The sequence below is a fragment of the Neovison vison genome, chromosome 11, assembly GCF_020171115.1.
Source record: "Neovison vison isolate M4711 chromosome 11, ASM_NN_V1, whole genome shotgun sequence".
Classification (NCBI taxonomy): domain Eukaryota; kingdom Metazoa; phylum Chordata; class Mammalia; order Carnivora; family Mustelidae; genus Neogale; species Neogale vison.
This window is the reverse complement of record NC_058101.1, coordinates 26,087,853-26,102,087: the sequence shown is the minus strand read 5'-3', so window position 1 is coordinate 26,102,087 and position 14,235 is coordinate 26,087,853. Positions and strand designations below refer to the sequence as shown.

The window sequence follows — 14,235 nt, the reverse complement described above, 5'->3', positions numbered from 1 at the left end:
AAAGAAAAATTAAATGTTAATCTCACCTATAAGCATAAATGAAAATAGCTAAGTAAAGTATTAGCAAACCAAATCCAGCTGTGTGTATGTGTGTGTGTGTGTGTGTGTGTGTGTGTGTGTAAGACCAAGCTGAGCTTATCCAGGAATGCAATAATAATTATTTAACATAAAAAATTATAAATAACTCCTCAAACTCAACACCCAAAAAAACAGATAATCACGTCAAAAAATGGGCAGAAGATGTGAACAGACAATTATCCAAAGAAGACATACGAATGGCTAACAGACAATGAAAAAATGTTCATCATCATTAGCCATCAGGGAGATTCAAACCAAAACCACACTGAGATACCACCTTACACCAGTTAGAATGGCCAAAATTAACAATACAGTAAACAACAAGTGTTGGAGAGGATGCGGAGAAAGGGAAACCCTCTTACACTGTGGGTAGGAAATCAAGTTGATGCAGCCACTTTGGGAAACAGTGTGGAAGTTCCTTAAGAAATTAAAAATAAAGCTACCCTATGACTCTGCAATTGCACTACTGAGTATTTACCCCGAAGATACAGATGTAGTGAAAAGAAGGGCCATCTGTACCCTAGTGTTCATAGCAGCAATGGCCACAGTCGTCAAATTATGGGAAGAGCCAAGATGCCCTTCAACAGACTAATGGATAAAGAAGATATGGTCCATATACACAATGGAATATTACTCAGCCATCAGAAAGGATGAATACCCAACTTTTGAATCAACATGGATGGGACTGGAGGAGATTATGCTGAGTGAAATAAGTCAAGCAGAGAAAGTCAATTATCATATGGTTTCATTTACTTGTGGAACATAAGGAATAACATGGAGGACATTAAGAGAAAGAAAGGAAAATGAATTGTGGGAAATTGGAGGGGGAGATGAAGCATGAGAGATTGTGGACTCTGAGAAACAAACTGAGGGTTCTGGAGGGGATGGGGGGTAAGGGGTTAGGTGATCCTGGTGGTGGGTATTAAGGAGGGCACATATTGCATGGAGCAGTGGGTGTGGTGCATAAACAATGAATCTTGGAACACTGAAAAAAAAATAAAAAATTATAAATTCACCACACTAACAATTAAGGAAGAAAAAACCTGACATAGTCATCTAAAAAAATTCATAATGAATTTAGAAATGAAATTCACACTCATGCAAGATAAGAAAAAAACAAAAACAAAAACAAAACGACTCAGTAAACTAGGATTAGGAAGGAACTTTCTCAGCCCAGTTAGAGAAAAAAAAGCACATAATATTTCATGGTAATATTTTAGAACATTCTTTCAAGTCAGGAATAAGATGAAGAAGCCTCTTTTCACTGCCTCTTTTGAACAGTGTCCAAGTATCTGGTCAGAGCACTAAAAAAGAAAGTGGTATCAAGAAAGTGTAGAAAGGAAGAAACAAACACAAATGCCAATGCGAAGTTGATGGACATGTGATCACCAGGCAGAAGTGAAGAGTATCCCTATATGCCAGCAACAGACAGTCAGAAAACTGAATTCAGTTCACAGTGGTATTAAAATCTACTCACAAATAAATCTAATAATCCCCTCTTATAAAGAAAAGCAAAAAACTGGACATGTTGATTTTAAAACACTGTGGTATTAATTCTGTGGTAGATGAACTGGCCACTGGAACCAACTAGAAACTGAGAAATAAACCCACCGTTATGTGGTATTTTAGTATTTTACATATCAGTAGGAAAAAGATGAATATCTTGGGGCGCCTGGGTGGCTCAGTGTGTTAAGTCGCTGCCTTCGGCTCAGGTCATGATCTCAGGGTCCTGGGATCGAGTCCCGCATCGGGCTCTCTGCTCAGCAGGGAGCCTGCTTCCCTCTCTCTCTCTCTCTGCCTGCCTCTCCATCTACTTGTGATTTCTCTCTGTCAAATAAATAAATAAAATCTTTTAAAAAAAAAGATGAATATCTTTCGGCTCCAAATAACAAAAAAAACCAACATTTTTTTAAAAGATCGTATTTGTTTATTTGAAAGAGAGAGAGAGAGAGAGAGAACATGACTGGAAGGGAGAAACAGGCTCCCCGCTGAGCAGGGAGACCAATGAAGGACTCGATCCCAAGACCCTGGGACCATGAAGTAAGCCAAAGGCAGATGCTTAACCCACTGAGCCATCCAAGTGCCCCGAGAAAACCAACATTTTTTAAGTGGCTCACACAATGAGAAGAACAATTATTATGTCACAAAATAAGATATTTGAACTAGGGTTCAAAGTCATCAAAGATCCAGGTTCCATCTATCTTCCTCAGGATCTCAGTGAGTTCCCTTTATTATCACAAAATGCTCATGTCATAAACGTACATCAAAAAGCAGAAAAAGGTGATTGTTTCTTCATTATGTATATTCTGTCAGGGCAAAAGAAAATCTTTCCTAGAAACACTTCTAGCAAACTACCCTTTGCCTGTGTTTGGCTTAAACTGCTAAACTAATCATTAGGTAGGGAAATGACCATGCCGGCGTACTCTGAGAGCAATCAGGATTTGCTTGAATCATTTGGGAAAGGTGTAGACACTAGAACAAAACTGGTGTTCTGACAACATTAGAAATAGGAAAATGACTCTTAGGTAAGTAACTTATGATACAGTGGAGTATTCCATAAACAGTGTGGGAAGACTAGACTATCCATACAGAAGAACAGAAAGCTAGATCTGAATAACACCATAAACAAAAATAAATTCCATGTGGATTAAGATGTCAAATGTCAAAAGTTAATTTTTAGCCGAAAATACAGAATAATATGTTTTGAAATTAGGATTAGAAATAGATTTCTAGGGGCGCCTGGGTGGCTCAGTGGGTTAAAGCCTCTGCCTTCGGCTCAGGTCATGATCTCAGGGTCCTGGGATCGAGCCCCACATCGGGCTCTCTGCTCAGCAGAGAGCCTGCTTCCTCCTCTCTCTGCCTGCCTCTCTGCCTACTTGTGATCTCTGTCTGTCAAATAAATAAATAAAATCTTTAAAAAAAAAAAAGATTAAAAAAAAAGAAATAGATTTCTAATATAAAATACAAATAAGCACAAATCATAAAGGATAACATTAATCAGCTAGACTACATCAAATTTTTAAACTTTTGTACAATATACTGGCATTAAAGTTGAAAGACACACCACAGCCTCAGAGAAGTATTTGCATGATATAAGACAGTGCTTCTGTTACCCAACAGATAAAAATGGGCACAGTGTAAGAATGAGCAATTGACAGAAGAGGAAAACTGAGGAGTCCATATATACTATAAAAGATGCTCAACCTCATCAGTAGTCAAAGAATTGCAAACTTATATAAAGAAATAGCACTATTAATAATAGACCCATGATTCCTAATAGACCCACCATTACTTATAGACCCACTATTAAAAATGTTTTAATTTGATAAGACTGAGTCCTGACACTATGTGGGGAAACCAAATGTCATCCATGCCCAGCAGAAGGGTCGACTAGGTCCACCTCATTGGTGATCACTTTATTAATATTTAGTAAATTCAACAATATGCATGGTCATTAATCTAACATCCTTTCCACGATATGTGTCCTAGAGAAACTCTTTCACATGTACACCAAAACACATGGTCTAGGATATTCACCACATTCTTTCTTCTTTTTTCTTCTTCTTTTTTTTCCTCTCTCTCCCTCTCCACACACACACATACAATCAAATAGTATGGCATAGTTTAAATAAATGAACTAGATCTATATATGTCAACTTGAATTATCTTTAAAATAGAATGTTGAGGTGTGCCTTGGTGGCTCAGTGGGTTAAGCCTCTGCCTTTGGCTCAGGTCATGATCTCAGGGTCCTGGGATCAAGCCCCGCATCAGGCTCTCTGCTGAGCAGAGAGCCTGCTTCCCCCTCCCTCTCTGCCTGACTCTGTGCTTACTTGTGATCTCTCTCTCTGTATAATATAATATAAATAAAATCTTAAAAAAATAAAATAGAATGTTGAGAGGAAAACACAGGTTGTTTAGGAATATAGTACAATATTACTTACATAAAAAGTAAAACCCAGAGCACAATAGTTTATATTATTTATGAATAAGGAAGTATTTAATAAAAATACAGAAGCAAAGAAAGGAAAAAAAGGAGAATCAGAGCAAGGAAGGGTATAAGTATCAGAGATGTTTCAACCTTATTTCTAGTTTTATTTCTTTAATGAGAAAGGATTTAAAAAATATTAAAAAAGGATTTTAAAAAATATTAAAAATGGATAAATTATATTGAGTCAGTGTGGAGAGTACAAATAGATATGTCATATTATTTTATCTCAGTTTGAAATGCTTTATAATTTTTGTTTTTTTAAAAGCTTTTATTTTCTCATGTGAGAGAGAAAGAAATAGAGCACAAGTAGAGGGAGAGGCAGAAGGAGAGGGATGTTTAAGTTTTCCATGAAAATATTTCATCAAGGTCCTCATTGTATGGAATGAAAAGGTCCTCACCCCATACAAATCACTTCAAATTCACTACATTCACAGTGTAATTTGTCTTCCTCCATCTTTTATTAAGCATCATTTTAAGCCACGTGCTATATGTTGTTTGAGGATTAGAGACTAGTTAGTGTCAGAAGAAATGTAAATAGTAGTAATAGTTAGCAAGGAGAGTAGCAAAGATTGAATAAAGATACCATGAGGATCAAGAAAGGTCCAAATGGTATAAAACTGAAAAGAGATTGGTCAAATGCTCAAAAAAGATTCTTGGTAGTGAGTGAGATGCCACAGATGTCACTGTCCAAAAACAAAACAAAACAAAAAATAAAAAGACATAGGTATGGAAAATTTCTACTGTAATTTTAATTTGGAGGCTCTTAGAGAATATGATATAGAGTATACGTCAACTATAAGACTTAATACTAAGACAAATATCAAAGTCCCCCCCCCAGAAGTGACCATTTTAATTATTAATATCCCATGAACCTCCCACAGCAACATACCTGGAGGAGGAGTCTTTCAAAAGCCAGAAAGTTGTCCCACTTAGCAGTCTGCGGGTGTTTCAGAGTTTGAACTGTGGCCAGTCCAAGCTGTAGGAGTCCACAGTGATTCACTAAAGCTTTGAGGTTGTTCTTGAAGAGCTGAATATAGGACATGAGCTGCCCTGGAGTGACTCTCCCTGGAGAAACATAATAATCTATCAGTAGTAAACTCATGACAAGAATGCCATTAATAACATTACTGCCTCATATTGGCACAGAATTTCGGAGTTGGCTGTAAGCTTTCCTAAGCTATTGTGATTCTTACAACAACATGGTGACAGGAGCAAATGTGAAGTTATTTCCTGCCTTTCACAGGTAAAGAAACAGGGGCGCCTGAGTGGCTCAGTCAGTTAAGCATCCGACTCTTGATCTCAGCTCGGGTCTTGATCTCAGAGGTGTGTGTTCACGGAGCCCACTTAAAAAAAACAAACAAACTGGGGCACCTGGGTGGCACACAGTTGGTTAAGTGTCTGACTCTTGGTTTCACTTCAGGTCGTGATCTCAGGGTCATAAGATCAGGCTCCGCCTGAAGCTCCACGCTCAGCAAGAAGAATACATGAGACCCTCTCTCTTTTTGTCCCCCCACTCACGCTCTCTTTCACTCTAAAAATAAATGAATAAATCTTTAAAAAGTAAATAAATAAAAATTAAAAAAATTAAACACACACACACACACACACACACACACGGAAAGAAACAGATATTAAGTGATCTGGCCAAGGCCGTATTACTAGTAGAACTTATTTTATAATTGCGCAATGCCCACAAGTAAGTTCTCAAAGTCATCCTATAAGTATCTGGTGAGCTCAACATGGCGTGGCTCCCCAAGAAGAGTGCATACTGATTTAAAAAGCAAAAAGGCAAAATTTCTAATGGTGTGTGTATGTTTAGAAAGTAAGAAGAGAAGTCTGTTACGACTGTGGCTCAAACCTCACCACTGAGATCAGTGGGTTCATGACAAAATTCATGATGATCAAAGCTGGCTGTTGTATGAAATAAAAAAATCTATGGAGAACTGGGATGGCAAAAACACTGGACGATGAGGCATCAGAAGAAAGCGCCAGGCATGAGCGATACAGCACACGTGCCCCAACGGTCACCTAGACTAAAACAAGAGCCGCATCTCATAAAAGACTAGAGATAGTACAGAAAAGCAAAACACCTGTTGAAGGTTCACTCTGTAGAGCCTTTAAGTCCAAAGTTTGCCTATGGCAGTCCTTTAACTGAGTCACTTTGCATTGTCCAGTGTGTCAAACTGCATTCCTGCCATTCATGGCTGCTATGGACAAAACTCCAGAACACCAGAGTCTCTCCGTCGGACAGGGAGGTTGCAGTGGGGCCAAACATAGATGCGAGTCACGTAAATCTTTCCTACACAGCTTATCCACACTATGCTTGTGGGTTGCTCTCCAATGCCTGAAATCCAAGTTTGCTTATTACATCTAGGTTTAATATTTAGCAATGAAATCCCCTATATTCATTGAGCACCTTACAGTTCACATGGCGCAAGCAAGCCATCTTCTGATTCTCATAGCAACTCTATGCGGTGGCAAGCAAGGCATGGGCTCCACCTGTGAGAGCCCCCTGAGGCACTGGGAATTCAGTGTCTTTCTCAACGCTAAATATCAGGTATCACTTAATAAAGGGTTTTTGACCACAATACACAAAAACTAAAGACCTCCCCACAAGAAACTTATAAGCCTGCAGCAAAAAGAAGAGTAGTGGCATGATAAGTGGCGAAGCAAGTCTCACTCATTTCTTTGGTTCCGTGATCAAGTCTGAGTTCATTCCTGAACCTCAAGGTGGCAAGCTACTGACCAACTGGCTTAACTACTGACAGAGAAGAGCCTCGTCACCTTCTTCTTTGTCTGGTTTTGAGTCAGGTTTATTAAGGTGTAATTGACATACAGTAAAATCCATCCTTCTTTGGTGTATAGCTCCAGGGGCTGTGACAAATGCATGTAGTTGGGTGAGCACCGTCACGGTCAAGGGACCGAACATTTCCATCATTCCAAAGAGCTTCCCCTCTTTGCAGTCAATTCTCCTTCTCCACCGCAGCCCTGATGAGCACTTCTCTGTGTTTATCTGATCTCTGTCCCATACTTGAGCTTTTCCAGAATGTTCTAAAAATTGAATTACATAGTCTGGAGCCTTTTGACTCTGGCTTCTTTCACTTTAGCTTAATGCATTTGATATTTGTCCATGCTGTTGCCTGTATTAATAGTATGCTCCCTTTTCTTGCTGAATCATACTCCATTATATAAATATGCCATAGTTTACCTAGCCATTCATTTATCCATTCACCAGTTAGTGATCATTTGGACTATTTACAATTCTTAGAAATTATGAATAAAGTCTTCACAAATATCCAGGTTCAGGTTTTCATGGTAGTATGTGTGTGTGGACAAATTGTTTTATTTTTCTTGGGTAAATTTCTAGACCTGGGATTACTGGGTCATATGCTAAATGTATGTTTAACTGTGTAAGAAACTGACAAACTGATTTCCAAAGCAGCCTGTCCCACCAGCAACCTATGAGAATTCTAATACTTCACGTCCTCACCAGCACTTGCTACTACCACTTTTTTTTCCAATTTATTTATTTTCAGAAAAACATTATTCATTATTTTTTCACCACACCCAGTGCTCCATGCAAGCCATGCCCTCTATAATACCCACCACCTGGTACCCCAACCTCCCACCCCCCCGCTTATCACTTATTTTTATTTTAGTCATTCTAATACATGGGTAGCAACATCTCACTGTGGCTTCCATTTGTATTTTTCTAATGATGAGTAATGCTGGCCATCTTTTTATGTGCTTATGTGCCATGCTATATGTTTTTTGGTGAAGTGTCTGTTCAAATATTTCCCCATTTTTTATTAGGTTGTTTACTTTCTTTTTTAAAAATTTTTATTTATTTATTTGACACAGAGAGATCACAAGTAGGCAGAGAGGCAGGCAGAGAGAGAGAAGTGGGGAAGCAGGCTCCCCATTGAGCAAAGAGCCAGATTCAGGACTCAATCCTAGGACCCTGAGATCATGACCTGAGCTGAAGGCAGAGGCTTAACCCACTGAGCCACCCAGGCACCCAGTTGTTTACTTTCTTGTTATTAAATTGTGCCACTACTTTTATTAGGTCATTGATTCAACATATATTTTTATGACAGACACTGTTCTTGCTGTTAGAAATAAACCTGTGAACAAATCAGACAAAACTCTTTGTCCTCATAGTGAACAAATACAGAAGACAAATATATCTCCTTGATGCCCTTCTAATGAATTCAGTCTATTACATATCATTCTCATTTAGGGGTGGAGGCCTTTTGTGCAGATGATAACATGTTTATACAATGACATCTTCTAACACCTATTTAATATTAACACTAAATACGTGAAAAAAATTTTCACGTGAAATGGGTTCAATTCACAATTGACGTGACCTCCATGTACTTGTTTACACATTGTACTGCTGGTGGTGGCAATTTCGTTCCTGGACACATAAAGCTTAGTCTATCAAGAGAGATATTCATTAAACAATTATACAAAAAATTACTTAATCATGATTGCAGTAATACTGCTAAGGAAAAACATAAAATGTCTTGGAAGCATGAAAGGCCCTTTAAGATTCAAAACTGCCAAACTCTCCAACCCTGCCTACTTAACTAGGGAGACAGAATTAAGCTCAAAATACATACAACACATTTGCAATTTAATTGTTGTTTAGAAAGACCACAAGAAGTGAAAATCATGCGTGCCTCGGTGGCTCAGTGGGTTGAGCCTCTGCCTTTGGCTCCGTTCATGATCTCAAGGTCCTGGGATCAAGCCCCTCATCGGGCTCTCTGCTCAGCAGGGAGCCTGCTTCCTCCTCTCTCTCTGCCTGCCTCTTTGCCTACTTGTGATCTCTGTCTGTCAAATAAATAAATTTTAAAAAAAGAAATGAAAATCATCAGAGAAAGTCATCAGAAGGTCTGTTTAGATTTCTATTATAACAACCGTATGTTCAATTCAAAGATAATAGTTTCTTTGATTCAAAAACAGAGTTGAACTTTTTATCCAGTTAGCATTTCCTAGCTCGGCCTCTAGTCATCATATTTACATAATGCTGCCTGCCCAGGTGAGGCGTGTGATCCAAAGAAACAAAGCAGTATAGAGAACTTGGTAACTGGAAATGCAACAACACACTACATTGTGAACTTAGTAGTTATCTGCATTTGCTGCCCTATTCTGTTCCCCTCTATATAGTTTTTTCTTACATACAAATGCTAGTAACATGTCATTAGGTATGTCTTGATACTCCATTAGCATGCTACTTGGAATTCAGTAAAAAAGTACACCATATGGTGCTTTAAAATACAGGCTATATTCCTTGGTAGCTAGGAGACAGTATGTGCCCCCACTGATTGAATGGGCCCCACCCTTTGGGTGCCTTTTGGGTACCAATTCTGACCAAGGTGATAGGCTAGTTCAAATATCTACTAGGGTAAATTGTAATTCAATTGGTCACTTATTTGTGACCAAGCATGACTGTGCAGTTTTCTCTGTGTGTTACAGTCTCATTGGTCACCTGTGCATGGCCAGGCACAACCACATGGCCTTTGCCCTTAAAAGCTAGTCTGTAAGGCAGAGAGAGGTTGCCTCTTTGCAAGAGACGGCCCTGGTGGGTCAGTTTGATTCTCGATGCTTGGCTCGAAATAAAGCTTTGCTTGGCCTTCAAAAAAAAAAAATACAGGCTAATGAGATTTTCAAAATTGGAAACTTAATCACAACCTTACATAAAACAAATGGAAATCAACTAACTGACTACCAAAATGCTACAGTGAGACTGATGACCCGAGAAAGCTGTAAAACAGCAAGCAACCAGAAGCAGGTGCTGAAAAAGTAATAGGAGGACATACTTACATCACAAAACAATCACAAAAGCGTTTCATACAGACTTACATGGTGATTTTAAGATGTCCATTCAGAAGGCCTTGTAACACAATTTTTAAAGCCATAAAAACAAAAGTTAGTTGATATCAAGACTGCAGGAGATGAGATTAAAACTCATCCCAAAGGATGAGTTTAGTGTAGAAATAGGAAATTTATTCATTGGTGAACCAAACCCCTTAGGGAGCTACCCAGAGAAATGACACAAATCCTTTATTTTAGGAGATTGTATTGGTTCCGCTTCTGGCACGCTAGTAGACTGAAACTATCCTAACTCATGGTTTTCCAGATTCGTCTCCAAATAAGATTTGCAGGGAGTAAGCAAAGAGTTGTCATCTACCACTATCTCAGTTCTCGCTTCCTTTCTCCAGCTCACCATCCCTGGCCACACATACAGATGAGTGCGGCTTTTATTGTGGAACTAACCTCAGCATGGCATTCTATTGCTTATATGAAAGGGTATTTCTTTTGTTTTTGTTCTTTTCCTATTAAAGGTATTTTCTAAAATATTTTCAAAAGGACTTCTAATACTATGTTGAACAAGAGGGGTGAAAGTGGGCATCTTTGTCTTGTTCCTGATCTCAATGGGAAGGCTGCAAGCTTATTCCCATTGAGGATGATATTTGCTGATATTTGGGCATCTTTGTCTTGTTCCTGATCTCAATGGGAAGGCTGCAAGCTTATTCCCATTGAGGATGATATTTGAGGATAGATTTGATGAGGTTCAGGAATGTTCCCTCTATCCCTATACTTTGAAGCGTTTTAATAAGGAACGGATGCTGGATTTTGTCAAATGCTTTTTCTGCATCAATTGAGAGGACCATGTGGTTCTTCTCTCTTCTCATATTAATTTGTTGTATCACATTGATTGATTTGCGAATGTTGAACCATCCTTGTAGCCCAGGGATGAATCCCACCTGATCATGGTGAATAATCTTTTTAATGTGCTGTTGGATCCTGTTGGCTAGGATCTTGTTGAGGATCTTAGCATCCATATTCATCAGTGATATTGGTCTGAAATTCTCCTTTTTGGTAGGGTCCTTGCCTGGTTTGGGGATCAGGGTAATGCTGGCTTCATAGAAAGAGTCTGGGAGTTTTCCTTCTGCTTCAATTTTTTGAAACAGCTTCAGGAGAATAGGTGTTATTTCTTCTTTGAAGGTTTGGTAGAATTCCCCAGGGAATCCGTCAGGTCCTGGGCTCTTGTTTTTTGGGAGGTTTTTGATCACTGATTCAATCTCGTTATTAGATATCGGTCTATTCAGGTTGTCGATTTCTTCCTGGTTCAATTTTGGTAGTTTATATTTTTCCAGGAATGCATCCATTTCATCTAGGTTGCTAAGCTTATTGGCATATAACTGTTTGTAATAACTTCTGATGATTGTTTCTACTTCCTTGGTGTTAGTTGTGATCTCTCCCTTTTCATTCATAATTTTATGAATTTGGGCTTTCTCTCTTTTCTTTTGGATTAGTGTAGCCAGTGGCTTATCGATCTTATTGATTCTTTCAAATAACCAGCTTCTAGTTTCATTGATACGTTCTACTGTATCTCTGGTTTCTCCCTCATTGATCTCAGCTCTAATCTTGATGATTTCCCTTCTTATGTGTGGAGTTGGTTTGATTTGTTGTTGATCCTCCAGTTCTTTAAGGTGTAGAGACAGCTGGTGTGTTCTGGATTTTTCAATTTTTTTGAGCGAGGCTTGGATGGCTATATATTTTCCCCTTAGGACCGCCTTTGCTGTATCCCATAGGTTTTGGACCGAAGTGTCTTCATTCTCATTGGTTTCCATGAATTGTTTCAGTTCTTCTTTGATCTCCTGGTTGATCCAAGCATTCTTAAGCAAGGTGGTCTTTAGCTTCCAGGTGTTTGAGTTCCTTCTGAACTTTTCCTTATGATTGAGCTCCAGTTTCAAAGCATTGTGATCTGAGAATATGCAGGGAATAATCTCAGTCTTTTGGTATCGGTTGAGTCCTGATTTATGACCCAGTATGTGGTCTATTCTGGAGAAGGTTCCATGTGCACTTGAGAAGAATGAGTATTCTATTGTTTTAGGGTGGAATGTTCTGTATATATCTATGAGGTCCATCTGGTCCAATGTGTCATTCAATGCTCTTGCCTCCATCAGAAAGGATGAATACCCAACTTTTGTAGCAACATGGATGGGACTGGAAGAGATGATGCTGAGTGAAATAAGTCAAGCAGAGAGAGTGAATTATCATATGGTTTCACTTATTTGTGGAGCATAACAAATAGCATGGAGGACAAGGGGTGTTAGAGAGGAGTAGGGAATTTGGGTAAATTGGAAGGGGAGGTGAACCATGAGAGACTATGGACTCTGAAAAACAATCTGAGGGGTTTGAAGGGGCGGGGGGGGGGGGAGGTTGGGGTACCAGGTGGTGGGTATTATAGTGGGCACGTCTTGCATGGAGCACTGGGTGTGGTGAAAAATAATGAATACTGTTTTTCTGAAAATAAATAAAATGAAAAAAAAAAAAAAAGAAGGCACGGATTGCATGGAGCACTGGGTGTGGTGAAAAAATAATGAATACTGTTCTTCTGAAAAAAAATCAATTTAATTAAAAAAAACCTAAGGATAATGAAGAACTTATTCTAATTAGCATTTACTTCTCATATTTTGCCTACCTCATGAAGTTATTTGTTATGTGCTTAGGAAATGATCTCTTAGCTAAATAAAAGAAAATGTCATTGTTAAATATAAAAAATATATATATTTTCAACAATTATTCTCCAAAAGAAAAAGACTACATAACATATAGCAACTTCTTGAAAGATGATGATCTAAAATCCGAGAAATCGTTTTCAAGTAAGAAAAGCTATTGGGCTTTTTTTTTTTTTTAGAGTTTTTAAGAAAGAGAAATAGGCTTCTTACTTAGATTTAGCTAAGAGAAAAACATAAAACTTTATCAACCATCAATTCTCTATTATATTTTAAATCCTCATTAAAATATAATTATCTCTTGAGGGAAAGTGAACACATTTGGAAAATAAAAGGATTTAACATTTTAATATTTGTGATCCTTATGATAAAGAATTCAACTGAATTCGAATGCATCATGGATCCTATTTTTTCATTAACCTCATACACTTGATAAATTATAATTTTCTGAACCTGTTTTGTTAAAATATATTATTAAAATATATGATATTAAATATATTTAAAATATATAGAATATTAAATATATTTGTTAAAATATATTTAAAATATCTACACATATCTACACATACATGATTCTTTGTTGATATGCTTAAAATAAAGAATATTCTGTCAATGTCAGGTTTGATTTAATCATAAACTGTCGTAATGGTAGAAAACCACCACCACCAGAAATTTTATCTAAAATAGCGTATTTAGCTACTAAAATTTTTTAAAACCTCTTGGCATGAGAAATAATAAAAACTGTCATTGCACGTTTTTTATTCATCATTTTCATGAAAACCCAAATTGGAATAGGTATTTCAAGTCTTGCATTCCCAGAAATCAGCATTTCATTTGTCTCTTTGTCAATCGCTTTTTTAATAGAATAAGGATGCAGGACATTAAAATATTTAAATATAAGAGGTCCTGCTGAAACTCTGGTTTATTTACAATTGGGAAACAGAATAATTTCAGTATTACACAAAAGTCACATCTGTTCATATGTTGCTTTTTTTCTCATTACTTCAACATTTTGTGCCACCTAATAACAGCAGCTGAACACAAAGTAAACAAACACAGCGGAACACCGCAAGCCACGAGAGGAACCAAGCACCACAGGCAGTGCCCATGTGTCTCTAGCGCTTCCTCTTGGCTCCGTCTGGCCACGGGGCCGGTCTTGGAAGTGCTTCCTGTTTGATTCTCCCTGATCTTTAGTGCAACTAATAAGCCTCCACTCCTCTTCACATCCCCTTCCAGTGAGCTACTTTCAACGCTTTTGTTCACATAACGTCCTGTATAAGCTGTAACATTTATTTCTAGAAATTTAGCATATCTTTTTAACTGTGCTGGTATCTTATCAAGATTCTTACTGGTTTTGTCAGTTCTCTGATTATTATCTGCAAAGATGTTTGAATGGGCCTCTGCTAATGGTATTTTTTTTTTGTCCTAGTATGTGATTTTGCAAAACAACTTTTCCAGGGATTTATACACATTATAGCAAAAACAAGCACAACAATATATATATCAAAGGTGACAACTTTACTAAAGTTAAGCTTTTGAGTCTTTGGCAGCATCACCAGAGAAAATTTCAAGTGTAATTCAAGAGTTGACATAAGACAGCCAGAATCTTGTGCATGAAAGAGGGTTTAGGAGTTTTGT

The 14,235-nt window shown here is 37.9% G+C and overlaps 1 protein-coding gene across 1 annotated transcript in view; it reads right to left on the bottom strand.

The window, feature by feature from the left end:
- Positions 1-14,235, bottom strand: part of SCFD2 (sec1 family domain containing 2) — a 446,538-nt gene that overhangs the window by 328,564 nt on the left and 103,739 nt on the right. The window contains exon 4 of the mRNA XM_044267869.1: positions 4,956-5,131. Within this exon, the coding sequence (XP_044123804.1) occupies positions 4,956-5,131 (176 nt within the window). The remainder of the gene's footprint in view (positions 1-4,955; positions 5,132-14,235) is intronic.